Genomic DNA, 14,565 nt, shown 5'->3' with positions numbered 1-14,565 from the left:
AACCCCTCGTTGGAAAAAAAGAAACTGTAACATCTTCATAAACCGATGATTTCACAAATATTCATATGGATTTATTTTGCATTCTTGCATGTCACATGTTAGTGTTGAGATTCTCTATGTAAATAGTTACAGTTTAGCTTTTACATCTGATATTACAATATCTAGTCTATTGACCGTCTTTAAGTGGCAGAATTGTGCTTTAATTCCCATTTCCTTTGTCGTCAGTCGGAACAACTGACGAAATAAAAATACAAGCCGTCAGTCTATCTAATGCAAGAGTTCAGTGGCAGGAAGCTGCAGACACAAAGCTTTGGACGGAGCTGTGAAGGATGAGGCCCGTCCAGTAAAAAGTCCAAAGAAGAAGATTGTTTAAAGGAAAACTCCCCCAGCTGGCAGTTTGGTGGTTGTAGAAACACTATCTGGGGCTGTTTCTTCAATTCTATATATATATATATATATAATATATATATATATATATATATATTATTATATAAATACATTATTATATAATATATATACATATATTATATATATATATTATTATTATTATTATATTATATATATATATATATATATGTATATATATATATATAGCAATGATAGGCCCAGAGAATAGGGCCGTAGTTACCTAATTCATCCAATATTGACCAATAATTTAAAAGAAAAATCGTTAGTTTCCACTTGTTTTTAACGACAGGTGCACCAAATAGAATTCTAAGCTTTCTGATTGGATGAGTCACCTTGAAATGCATCATGGGAGTTGCAGTTTACATCTCCCCCTCCAGCTTCTATGAACACGGGCTGGTTTGCAAAAACATAGTCGTTCATTTCAAATAAATTATCTTTTTTCCACGTTCCGTCCTCGTGTTGTTCTAACGTAACGTTTTCTTAATTTCGACTTAAAGGCAGCGATATCCCCAAAATAAAAGGCTGCGCGTCGACAGAATAGAGAGCTCATCTTAAACGATGCATTCGCGTTTTCAAACATGTTTCAGAAACAACCGAGCGTCCCGCTTCAGACGGGAGCTCCGCAGTACTCCAGGTGACCACCAGGGGGAGTTTTTCCTTCAAATATCCATTCCACTCAAGTCCCTCCAGGTTTCTCTCCATCAGCACAAAGTCTCCTCAAAGTCAGTTTCCACAAACTCGCTGTACAGTTTTTTGCTTCATGTTTACCACGTGATAATACTTGACATACTCCAGTAAAGTGCATGCATGATCGACGGCGTTCGGAAAAAACATCGTCCCGTCAGTCCGGCGAAGAAAAACACTCAAGTCGGCGAGTTCAGTGCGCAGACGTCTGGCTCTACGCTTCTTCTTCTTTTTTTTTTATTCATCTTTTTAGATTTGCAATCATAAAATAATCCGGCAAAAAAAAAAAAAAGCCGCTCGGTGGCCACGTCATCTGGCGGCCGCGTTCCCGGTTGTGGGGACGCGTGATTGGACAGAGTGCAATATACAATGACGGATGGGGGGGACGTTTGACCCTGTAAGTCCGGTGGAGCCGTCACACATTTTTGGAAAATAAACAACAACAAAAAAAACATATCTTTACAAATATTCCTTTTTCCCGCCGCCGGCCAATTAAAAACATCAAAACATGGAAACGACGGTGTCCCTGTGCAAAGTCGACCGTGACGGAACCGAGGGTCCGATTCCCCAAAAACATGATTGTAGTAAAAGGTTTTTGTACAAAACGCAATACATTTATATTTAGTAAAAAGATCTACCAGCTCTCTGCTAAGTTTTATTCATAAGAAAATTGCATATACCCAAACATTTTTTTCCCTTCTTCTTCTTCTCATATATAGATTGCATCCCATATTCCAAACGATTTTTAAGATTATCATACCAATATTGCTGACACGTTGTCCGAACAGCGAGTTCGAGGTCGATGATTTAAAAAGAAATTTCAGGATGGCAGATTGTCTCCACGTTTGTCTTTTTTTCTTTTCTTTTTTTCAGAGCGAGACAACTCCGAAAGGGGGGGATGGGATTTGCACCGCTAAGTTTCCGTGTCATGATGTTTGAAGATCTTCTCGCTTACAGCGTTGGTTCTTCTGGTGATTTTTAGAGTTACATTAATATTAATATCCACGTTCGAACATTACCAAAACAATGAATGAACCCGTTAAACGACCTCCGGCCTCTCTGTAAATGATTGCTCTTCAGGCCCCTCCCCACTCTTGAGGCCCCGCCCCTTCTCCGTTAAACCCGTGACGTTTTTTTTTTAATGCATCGTGTTCAAAAATTAAGAAATTATCCAAGCTTACAATAAATAAATACATATACACTAGAATGTGCATAAATTAGCAGCTATAAACAGTACATCACATTATATTAGGTCATATGAAAATGTACAAAACGTTGAATGTTCGTTTTAAAAACGCCGGAATTTGTTTTTCAAAGCAAGACAACGACAATTAAAATTACAATAACAATAGGTTCCTCTACGACGAAGTCTTAGAGGACCCTAATAATAATAATATTAAATAAATAAAAAGAGAAATACCCATGGAGTTGAGAGCATAACAGCAGAATCATTCAAATAACTATGTTTAGACTACAGCAGCAAAGAACAACCCACTCCCTTCTTTTGGACTTTTTTTCTGTTGTTGTTGTTGTTTTTGTTTTTGCTTTGCATTTGTTGATTTTGGCCTCATTCCGAGCTAAACCTGGATACCCTGAACGGCCTGCTTGATGTTCTCGAGCAGCGCCTTGTTCTCCGGGCTCTGGTACTGGTCCTGGTGAGTGTACATGTCCGTCAAGGTACTCACATACGTGTCAAAGTTCTGCTCATTCATTGGCTCCTGAGAGAGGACAGAAACCACAGAAGAAGAAACAGTCAGAGCGATGAGAGTTTGTGTTTATAGACAATCACAATGTATGTTCTCACTGTGGGGGGGGGGGGGGGGGGGTTAGGAGATAAGAGGGCGGCAAGGGAGGAAGGGAACACCGTCAAGGAAGCACGAGCTCTCTGAACGGCTCCTCGTTACGATGTTGAGATTACGCAATGCAAATCCAAACCATGCAGCACATTCGGAGGGGGATGGTCAGCTGGTGGAAGGATGGAGGGTCAATGTGTCGCATATGGAGGCAAAATCAGGATGTTCAAAACTAATGAGTCCATGGTCGGATGACGGAGACGCGGTCGTTAAAGTTAGCCACGCCCACTGCGAGTTTGAGTTCTCAAAGGCAGAGCGGCGTTGGCTTCAGCAGGATTCTCACGGGTCGAGTTTGACCTCAGGGTCAAACAACGGCAGCGTTGTTAAAAGAAAATAAATAGTTGAACGTGTTCAAGTTTCGACTAGAGATTGGACGGCCACAGTGAGTTTTGCATGTGGCGTCCCACAAGGCGCGATTTGAGGCCCCGTAGTTTTTGGTCCAGATGAGCTTTCTCAGCCCGGGATCCCAAAAATATCACTAAACTAAATGTTTTGGGCATCCCACGACTTACGTCTGATGTCGGGGCTTATTGCTAAAGCAGGAAGTGGAGTAGCTGGGCTAGGAAGTACGATGTGGAGCTGGTTGCGTGGCATACCGTATGTTTGTTATGTCATCAGAATTAGAATTATTTATCTTTTGTTAATAATTTACAGATTTAGGTGTTCAACTGTTCAACCAATCGGATTATTTCCCGGTAGATCAGCTCTGTAACAAACTACCGTTAACAAAGCCGTGTTGTTATTGTACGTTTCTGAAAACTACGGACATGTTGTACGTTAAAGTTGTTTGCCTTTCACCAGAGTGACATCGTGTGAAGGTCAACAGGAATGAGTTCTACGTTGTGTAATATCGAATACGACCACCAAGCACGTTTACAAAGGACTTGTGGGAGGGGCTTAAAGTCAACGTTGGTGCTTTTTACATAACTTTATAAACACTGCTACATGACGTTACGTAAGTCTGCAGGGAGGTTGTTGTTGTTGTTGTTTATTTACAGTAAGGATGTTGGAAGCCAACGAGGCGTTGTACGTTTCTGCTAGCGGGATAAAGGATATCAAACGTTTAGCGAAACCTCTTTTTGACTCAGACGTCTTCATCGGATCCGACGGTTTGCAGAAATGTAATTTGGGAAAATCTGGAATCTGGAATGGTCAGTAGGTTAGCTGATGCTGATGTCAGTAATAGTTAGTTTAGTTAGTTGTGAAGTGCAGACGCCTCCGGGGTCTAGAGGAGCTTTAGGGGGGGGGGGGGGGGGGCAGTAGAGGAGGACACTTGGATAAAGGGTAAATGGACCTCTTACTCTGGCCAGCATCTGTAAACAGCAGTTATGCTTTACGGGGGCCTCTTTCTGTGGCGGTTTCTACAGGAGAAGGTGCACAGAGAAGTCTGTTAGCGGCCTCTTAAAGAGACAGACACGCGAAGCCCGGCCTCTTAAAGAGACAGACACGCGACGCCCGGCCTCTTAAAGACACAGACACGCGACGCCCGGCCTCTTAAAGAGACAGACACGCGACGCCCGGCCTCTTAAAGACACAGACATGCGACGCCCGGCCTCTTAAAGAGACAGACACGCGACGCCCGGCCTCTTAAAGAGACAGACACGCGACGCCCGGCCTCTTAAAGACACAGACACGCGACGCCCGGCCTCTTAAAGACACAGACATGCGACGCCCGGCCTATAAAAGAGACAGACACGCGACGCCCGGCTTCTTAAAGAGACAGACACGCGACGCCCGGCCTATAAAAGAGACAGACACACAATGTCCGGCCTCTTAAAGAGACAGACACGCGACGCCCGGCCTCTTAAAGCGACAGACACGCGACGTCCGGCCTCTTAAAGACAGACATGCGACGCCCGGCCTATAAAAGAGACAGACACGCGACGCCCGGCCTCTTAAAGACACAGACATGCGACACCCGGCCTATAAAAGAGACAGACACGCGACGCCCGGCTTCTTAAAGAGACAGACACGCGACGCCCGGCCTATGAAAGAGACAGACACGCGACTCCCGGCCTCTTAAAGCGAGATGACACACGAGGTCCGGCCTCTTAAAGTGACAGACACACAACGTCCGGCCTCTTAAAGAGACAGACACACAACGTCCGGCCTCTTAAAGAGACAGACACGCGACGCCCGGCCTCGGCTCCGTTCACATGAAAGTTTTAATAAAACAAACAGAACAAAAAGATCTTAAAGTAAATTTCTAATCATGAATTTAGGGAGAGAATAAAATAAAAGTGAGTTCAAACTGCAAGTGAACATTTACTTTGCGTATTGGTCATTTCCTATTGTCAAATATAATATAACTAATGTTAATATTGGGTGTGACATTTGCTCAAAAGGTCTACATTGTGAAGGGAGACTTGGATTTAGTGAGAAATGTATCCTGAAATTTCCACTAACAAATGAACTAATTGTTATTTAAATAACAAGATAGAACTATTTTTTTAATTACAAGAGGGACACAAATCTGAGTCTTTGTTAAGGCGGACATGTTTTCTTGCAGTGTGGTGCGACTACTCGATATAACTAGAAGCCAGGAGCCCAGGTATTGAGTCACGCTTTGATAAAGAGAGTTCATCCAATCAGCCGCGGCCTTCTTTCCACAGCGAGACAATGAGACGTCGAAACGTCCGCGAGCGCTTCGCTGAAACTGAAAAACAGTCAAGGCCATTTCTTTATGAGACGCTCTGTAAACACGGGAGAAGCACAGCAGGGACTGCTTGGGAAAAAAAGAAGAAGAAGGAGGTGGCGAACTGAAAGAAGCAGATGAGTAAAAAAAAAGGACAAAATGAAATTAATCTTCTATTTCAGGTTTACAATTTAAATCTCAATTTAAAGTTGCTCTCATTTCACTGGAAGTTTATTCCCTTGGTTTTGAGAAAGAAGATGAGAAAGAAATGTACTTCCCTCTGGAGATCTTGTACTACTTAACCAATCCCTTCATTGTTTACAATAACTACTTATGTCCAATCCTCACAATATTTCTACCAAAATGGCCAAAGTTTAGTTTTCACTGCACGTTTTCTCAGTAAATAATCTAATTGCCTGAAGCATCATATGTTTGTGAATAAATGGAGGAAGGAAGCTGCTACCTTTAGACACAGTGTTCAATAAGCTCTTATTGTGAAGGGAAGTTATTGACCGATTGCCTATACAAAATAACACATGATGCTTTCGAGGATTCTTACATTTGCATTTACATTTACATTTTCAAATGTTCAATCATCAAATGTTAGCGTTACAATTTTGTTTAGCATTTTTTATTTCTTAGCATTTTTAAATATCTAGCATTTGTATTTTTAGCATTTTTTATTTATAAAATGTCCAAATATTTCAATTTCTCAAATATTTGTTTTAATGTTTACATTTTTTTAATTGTCAATTTCTTTGGATTTTAAAATGTTCAACTTTTCAATTTGTGTAATGTTCACAGTTTCAAATAAAAAAAATATATACATTTTTTTCAATTTCCAGATTTTCAAATGTTTTGGAGTATTTTTTCAAATCAACAAAAACAAATACGCTTTCTTGAATCACTCCATCTAGCTGCCAGTTTAACATTTCCAGATGATTCATCTGAAGCGAAAGCTGACGACGAAAGAAAATCAGACTTTTAGTGCGTTTCCCTTTGCAGCCTGAGACTGCAGCAGAGCTCCTGCAGGGGGCGCTGCGCTCAGCCTCACCATGTGTGGCAGCTGGATGTTGGCCAGGCTGTTGATGAGCGACTGGCTGAGGTTGGCCAGCTCGTGCAGCAGCGAGTCGTTCTGCTGCTCGATCACCTTGTTCTCGTCCTCGATGGACTTCAGGCTGCTCTCCATGGTCGTGATCTGGGAGAGCAACGACAGCAACGTCAGCGGCGGTGGGGGAGGGGCGGTGGGGTTTAATGGAGAGACGACAGGAACCAGTCAGATGAAGAGATAAAGAGACGAGTGCTGTCGTACTGATTACATGTTATCACACCCACCATATCGTCTGTCCTAAGTTTATATCAACGGAAATAATGATTATATTTACTCATTGACTCCCCTGGCTTGCCCGTGGCCATTGGCCCATGTTTCAGATTAAAAGCATACCCAGAAATGGCAAAAATGCCGCCGAAGAGCTTTTAATGTGAAATATCTGTCCAGGGATTGAGTTTCATGATAGTTGCTTTACACCAATAAAAGAACATAGAAGTAAAATCAGTTGGATTTGATTAGTACATTTAAAAAAATAGTATTTCTGTGGGGAAATCTATGATATTTTAAATGTATGAAGACAACAGGTCAACACGGATGAAATCATTTAACACTTGGAGCATAAAAAAGATGTCTGACTAAAATATACTAAACTATATAGTATATATATATATGTATGTATATATATATATATATCTCACTGTCAATATTTCACAGATGATGCAATGTGTTTTACACAAAAGATTTTCCAAATTATAGAACTTCTCAATTAGCATCCAGAGAAAATAGTTATATAAATATATACTATATATATATATAGTATATATTTACACAAACGTTGCATCATCTGTGAGATCTTGGCAGTGGGTCTCTTTGTATTATATGTGATGTATCTACTCGTGTGAATAATGTTCCATATTCAGTATAAAGCCGCAGCAGCGTCTGGTTTATTTGTAACACCACATCCTCGATGTATTTACACGACCGTGAACGCACCATCAGGAGCCTCCTTACTTGTGTCCTCAGCTTTATCATGTCCGACTCCCCTTGAGTGTTGGACTCGTTCAGATCTTTGATTTCTTCATCCAGCTGTTTGATTTCTTCGTCGTTTTCGATGCCTGACCCCAACAGAGAGAGCATTTCATTCAATAACAAATAATAATCATTACAAATATAGATTTTCATATAGATTTTGAATGTTTTTGTTCCATGTATTGAACCCCATTAGTAATATAAAAGTGAGATATATAGTCTGGTACATGAGAAAACTCAAATGGCCCAGACATTTTGGAGCCCTCGCCTAAACTCTCTTTACTCAAAAGGCTCTAACTTTGTCCTGCTTCACTTTTTCTAAGCCAAACTTCGCGGAGATACTCGTCAGATATTGTGCTATGATGCTCACAAAGTTTGAACCTTTCAGCTCCATCATTCCAAAGATATTATCATAATAAAAAGTGTTTTTTACCAGGCGAACCTGTAACTTTTTTAATTTGTTCTGTGTGCCGTCTTCATTTAATCTGAACCAGGAACATAAAGGCTGATATTCACACATCTGGAGTATTCTCACAAGTGTTTACTTTTATTCTAACACGAAAAAATATTCAAATATCCCCTGTGGTAGAGGAGACAGACTCTTTTTTAGTTTGGGTATGTTTTTTCGAGCAGAGGTCTAAAAAGCTTGAACCCCGATGTGTTTGTGTCCTTCTCCTTCTCTGCTTCGGGCTTCGTCTCTGACCTTTGCTCGCTCTTTGCTTGATTGTCAACATCTCCACGCCGCTCATCCGGGCCTTCTTCATGGCCGACGTGGCCCGGGGACACCCGGAGAGGCTGCAATGACACACACACACACACACATTGACGAAAGCTTTTCCTTCGATGGACCTTCAAGCTGCTGCAAGGAAATGAATCTACGTCTGCGTCACCATTCGATGAAATGCGGAAAAAAAATATCAATCGAAAACAAGCAATAGTGACAAAAGAGCAATTTTTGCGCGATACGGTTGAAACAGAATGACACAGAGCCACGCCCACCTCCGGTGGGTCAGGAAGCTCCCGCTGACGTGACCCGAGCCGTCGCAGCCGGGCGTCGGGCAGCTCATGCCGTCCGTCTTGCCGGACTTCCAGACGAACTGCGAGCCGTCCACGTAGCTGTCCTTCTGCCTCTTGGCCGCCAGGGGGCAGCCCGACGCGCTGCGGTGGGAGGCGTACTTCCCCGTCACGTGACCCTGGCCGTCGCAGCCGGGCACCGGACACCTGGCGAGAGGGAGGAGGCAGAGCGGCGAGAGCTCAGAGAGTCTCCTCCTGGGGCGACGGTCGCTCCGTCGGCCGAGTCGTCCTCGGGCCGGAAGGCGGGCTCCGAAGTTGTATAGATGATAATCGTCGTGTACAAGTTCTGCAGGTCGTATCCCAAAGTGACACATACTGTGAATGTCCTTCAGGAAACGACACCGTTCCACCCGCCGTGGCCCGAACGCTCCGAACGCTCATCTCAAGTCTTCTTCTACACAGCATGATGTCATCATTTAGGAAATGATGGTCATGGGGACGCTTTAGGGGCGGGGCTACAAGGTGATTGACAGATCGACGCCAAAGACGTATACGGCGTCTCTACGTCCCTCCTCCTCAGTCCTTAGAGGGGCACTTCCTGTTCATTGAAATAACCAAGATGGCGGCGGGAAAAATCCAAGATGGCAAAATCCTCGAACTCAAGGATTCCAAACATCAGAAACCGGCGAGTTCCGTCTCCTAATATGCAGACAACAGAACTCTGAGGAAACCAAGTTGAATACGATGAAGTATTATCCATATGAAGCTAGTTTGACTCTTTGGGAATCCATTGATTAATCCAACGGTTGTCTTGAAAGGAACAAAAACGATTTAAAAACTGAGAGTGTGAAAACCTCTTCACCAAAACCAATAAAAAAAGAACTTTATTTAATTTGACGCCCATGTATTTGGACCTCTGGTTTACCCCGTGCTCAGCATGAGGAGCAACCTGGGGTTGGACGTCTCTTAGAGTCTTAAAGTCTTTAGAGTCTTAGCGTATTTAGGGTTGTTAGAGTAGTTAAAGTATTTAGAGTCTTTAGAGTCTTAGAGACTTTAGAGTTTTAGAGTCTTTAGAGTATTAGAGACTTTAGAGTCTTAGAGTCTTAGATACTTTAGAGTCTTAGAGTCTGTAGAATCTTAGAGTCTTAGCGTATTTAGGGTTGTTAGAGTAGTTAAAGTATTTAGAGTCTTTAGAATCTTAGAGACTTTAGAGTTTTAGAGTCTTTAGAGTATTAGAGACTTTAGAGTCTTAGAGTCTTAGATACTTTAGAGTCTTAGAGTCTGTAGAATCTTAGAGTCTGTAGAGTCTTTAGAGTCTTAGCGTATTTAGGGTTGTTAGAGTAGTTAAAGTATTTAGAGTATTTAGAGTCTTTAGAGTCTTCGAGACTTTAGAGTTTTAGAGTCTTTAGAGTTTTAGAGTCTTTAGAGTATTAGAGACTTTAGAGTCTTTAGAGTCTTAGATACTTTAGAGTCTTAGAGTCTGTAGAATCTTAGAGTCTTAGAGTCTTTAGAGTCTTTAGAGTCTTAAAGTCTTTAGAGTCTTAGAGTATTTAGGGTTGTTCGAGTAGTTAAAGTATTTAGAGTCTTTAGAGTATTATAGTCTTATAGTCTGAGAGTCTTTAGAGTATTTAGGCTCTTTAGAGTCTTAGGAGTCTTTAGAGTCTTTGGAGTCTTTAGAGTCTTAGAGTCTTTAGAGTCTTAGAGACTTTAGAGTCTTAGATACTTTAGAGTCTTAGAGTCTTTAGAGTCTGTAGAGTCTTAGAGTCTTTAGAGTCTTAGATACTTTAGAGTCTTAGAGTCTTAGAGTCTTAGAGTCTGTAGAGTCTTAGAGTCTGTAGAGTCGTGGTTGAAGGACAAAGCGTTCTAGCCACTGATTGGTCGAGCCGGACGTGGAGTCACTGCTCGCTATGCGGACGGCGCCCCGCTCGTCCTCCTGCTTCGCGGTGACATTTGCGTCGGCGGGTCGATCCCCTCGCAGACACTCAGGTTTTTAGCTTAATTATGAACCGGCGGCTAATGATGATGGTGTGTGTGTGGTGGGGGGGGGGGGGTGGACAGCTGGCTGCAGACCGACACCAGCTGAACTTATTATTCACAAGGTTGTACCGGCTTAACATTGCGGCTCTGCTTTAAGGGAAATGTCAGGCGCTCGCTGACGCTAACCTTTAGTGCTCTCGGCCTGCTGGGAGGTGAAGTGGAGGACTGACCACCGCAAGCTTCTCAAATATTCTTCCCTAAAGTTAGAAAAGGTCAACGCACACAGGCGGAATTTTAAGAGAGAGCAGATGAATCTGTTAACGACGTGACAGATGGAGAGCTATAATTCATATTCACACACCTTTAACACTCAATGTGAATAACTGTGACGCTCGCTAAGCTCCGCAGGTTTTAAAGGGCAGAATCTTTGAGACACTTCCTGTCGTTTTAGAAATTATTTCTCAAACCAGTGCAGGATTAATTGATAAGTCAAAAGTCACTTCATTCTTATTCATCAAGCAAAAATTCCCAAACTTTCTTACGTTTTTTTCTTCATCATAATATCTCTTTTGGATTGCAGGTCAAGAACTTGGCATGAGTTCACAAAAAATAAGTCTATGCTTCATGTGTTAGAGCTGCATTCTCTCTCCTGACCACCAGGGGGCGACTCCTCTGGTTGTATAGAAGTCTATGCTTCATGTGTTAAAGCTGCATTCTCTCTCCTGACCACCAGGGGGCGACTCCTCTGGTTGTATAGAAGTCTATGCTTCATGTGTTAAAGCTGCATTCTCTCCTGACCACCAGGGGGTGACTGCTCTGGTTGTATAGAAGTATATGCTTCGCATGTTAAAGCTGCATTCTCTCTCCTGACCACCAGGGGTCAACTCATCTGGTTGTATAGAAGTCTATGCTTCATGTGTTAAAGCTGCATTCTCTCCTGACCACCAGGGGGCGACTCCTCTGGTTGTATAGAAGTATATGCTTCATGTGTTAAAGCTCCATTCTCTCTCCTGACCACCAGGGGGCGACTCCTCTGGTTGTATAGAAGTCTATGCTTCATGTGTTAAAGCTCCATTCTCTCTCCTGACCACCAGGGGGCGACTCCTCTGGTTGTATAGAAGTCTATGCTTCACATGTTAAAGCTGCATTCTCTCTCCTGACCACCAGGGGACTCCTCTGGTTGTATAGAAGTCTATATAGTGACTCTACTTCTCTTGATGTATTCCCTCAGTAAACATTGTAAACATGAGTTTATGTCTCAGTCTCTAGTTTCAAGTCTTCTTCTATACAGCATGATGTCATCATTTATACTTTATGGTCTGTAGAGTCACACAGACCATAAAGCAGGGGAAGCTTTAGGGGCGGGGCTACAGGTGATTGACCAGAGACATATACACTGTTTCTACGTCACTCCTCATTCCAGATGTGGTCACTTCCTGTTAGCTGGTTGCAAAACAGCCAAGATGGCGACGGCGAAACCTCCGAACTTGTGTCTTCAAAACAACGGTGACATAAAGACCATGAAGTTTCTTTTTTCAGAACTTCAAGACCGAGTAAAGACCTCAACCCGTCATGCTGACCCACCTCTTCAGTTCTTACCTTTTCACCATCAAGACATTCAATATTTGCAGACGGCTATTTTGGATTTTCATGTCTAACGGATTTTTGTTCTGCAGCAGAACCAAAAGACGGGTTCTGTGTTTCTCATCGTTGAGACCAGAATGGAGCAAAAGAAGAAAGACAATATTGGAATTGGATTCATCAAATTGCCAAAAAAAACACTGCTTGGTAACAGCGATCCGTCAACACTGCTTCTTCACTAATGAATCTCCTCAAAATACGAAACTTTGATCTCGAATTTGCTCCTTCTTTCCCTAAAATGAAGAGAGTTGAAATAGTCGTCTTGATTCTGCTCCTCCTTGACCCTCTTGGCTTTTAATCAGGATTTATTCTGGCCTTGGACTGAGACGCTCCAGGACGCTGACTGGCTGTATTCCACGAGATAGAGGTGAGGAGGTCGTTTCAAAGCATCACTTCGTGAATAGACACGACCCCTCAGTAGAAGGTCCGCCTCCTCGTGAGCCCCCTCCTCAAACTCCCCTCGTGTTGGAGGAACCTTACTTGATAGACTCCTGGTCCTCCTTCTCCTCTTTGCTGTGGAGGACTTTGATGCCGCTCTTCTTGGCTCGTGGACATCCGGACAGACTGCAGGACAGAAGAACATCTGCAGCGTGACGTACTGCGTGTGTTTGGCTCGTGTTCGGCTCGCGGTCCGGAGCGGCTACTGTACCTCCTGTGGGAGGCGTAGTTCCCAGTGATGTGTCCGGATCCATCGCAGCCGGAGGTCGGACACCTGGGGCACAGACACAGGGGGTTACACGGCGCTTTGGTCTTCTACCGCGGACTTGACCCCGCTCTGGACTCCAGACCGCCCGGACCCGGTTCTGTTCAGTGGTCTTGAATGCCCTGAACAAACTCAGAAGTATCAATTGGACCCAATCTGCACACTCACATACTTTGGTTTGTGGACGGATGTTTTGAAGCCTTGAGTTTGGACATTGTTGTCGTCCCATTGTTGAACAGAAGTGACCACATGTGGAATGAGGAGGAGTGACGTAGAGACGGAGTATACGTCCCTGGTGTCGACCTGTCAATCACCTTGAAGCCCCGCCTACCCGAGACCTTCATGGTCTGTTGACTCTACAGACCATGAAGTGCTAAATGATGACATCATGCTGTATAGAAGAAGACTTGAAACTAGAGACATGAACTCATGTTTACAATGTTTACTGAGGGAATACATCAAGAGAGAGGTAGAGTCATTATATAGACTTCTATACAACCAGAGGAGCCCCCTGGTGGTCAGGAGAGAGAATCCAGCTTTAACACATGAAGCATAGACTTCTATACAACCAGAGGAGTCGCCCCCTGGTGGTCAGGAGAGAGAATACAGCTTTAACACATGAAGCATAGACTTCTATACAACCAGAGGAGTCGCCCCCTGGTGGTCAGTAGAGAGAATGCAGCTTTAACACATGAAGCATATACTTCTATACAACCAGAGGAGTCGCCCCTGGTGGTCAGGAGAGGGAATGCAGCTTTAAGACATGAAGCATATACTTCTATACAACCAGAGGAGTCGCCCCTGGTGGTCAGTAGAGAGAATGCAGCATTAACACATGAAGCATAGACTTCTATACAACCAGAGGAGTCGCCCCCTGGTGGTCAGTAGAGAGAATGCAGCTTTAAGACATGAAGCATAGACTTCTATACAACCAGAGGAGTCGCCCCCTGGTGGTCAGTAGAGAGAATGCAGCTTTAACACATGAAGCATAGACTTCTATACAACCAGAGGAGTCGCCCCCTGGTGGTCAGTAGAGAGAATGCAGCTTTAACACATGAAGCATAGACTTCTATACAACCAGAGGAGTCGCCCCCTGGTGGTCAGTAGAGAGAATGCAGCTTTAACACATGAAGCATATACTTCTATACAACCAGAGGAGTCGCCCCTGGTGGTCAGGAGAGGGAATGCAGCTTTAAGACATGAAGCATATACTTCTATACAACCAGAGGAGTCGCCCCTGGTGGTCAGTAGAGATAATGCAGCTTTAACACATGAAGCATAGACTTCTATACAACCAGAGGAGTCACCCCTGGTGGTCAGTAGAGATAATGCAGCTTTAACACATGAAGCATAGACTTCTATACAACCAGAGGAGTCGCCCCCTGGTGGTCAGGAGAGGGAATGCAGCTTTAAGACATGAAGCATAGACTTCTATACAACCAGAGGAGTCGCCCCCTGGTGGTCAGTAGAGAGAATGCAGCTTTAAGACATGAAGCATAGACTTCTATACAACCAGAGGAGTCGCCCCCTGGTGGTCAGTAGAGAGAATGCAGCTGTAAGACATGAAGCA

At 43.4% G+C, this 14,565-nt stretch overlaps 1 protein-coding gene across 1 annotated transcript in view; it reads right to left on the bottom strand.

The window, feature by feature from the left end:
* Positions 1 to 646: 646 nt before the first annotated feature.
* Positions 647 to 14,565, bottom strand: part of LOC130202990 (myelin transcription factor 1-like protein) — a 27,973-nt gene continuing 14,054 nt past the window's right edge. The window contains exons 6-10 of the mRNA XM_056428887.1: positions 8,660 to 8,881; positions 8,364 to 8,455; positions 7,643 to 7,746; positions 6,635 to 6,778; positions 647 to 2,810 (exon numbers count right to left, since the gene is read on the bottom strand). Coding sequence (XP_056284862.1) covers positions 2,670 to 2,810; positions 6,635 to 6,778; positions 7,643 to 7,746; positions 8,364 to 8,455; positions 8,660 to 8,881 — 703 coding nt within the window. The 3' untranslated portion in view covers positions 647 to 2,669. The remainder of the gene's footprint in view (positions 2,811 to 6,634; positions 6,779 to 7,642; positions 7,747 to 8,363; positions 8,456 to 8,659; positions 8,882 to 14,565) is intronic.

Source organism: Pseudoliparis swirei, chromosome 12 (assembly GCF_029220125.1).
Source record: "Pseudoliparis swirei isolate HS2019 ecotype Mariana Trench chromosome 12, NWPU_hadal_v1, whole genome shotgun sequence".
In the NCBI taxonomy this organism is placed as follows: Eukaryota; Metazoa; Chordata; class Actinopteri; order Perciformes; family Liparidae; genus Pseudoliparis; species Pseudoliparis swirei.
Note: the sequence above shows the minus strand (reverse complement) of the source record. Positions and strands in the feature narration are given on the sequence as shown.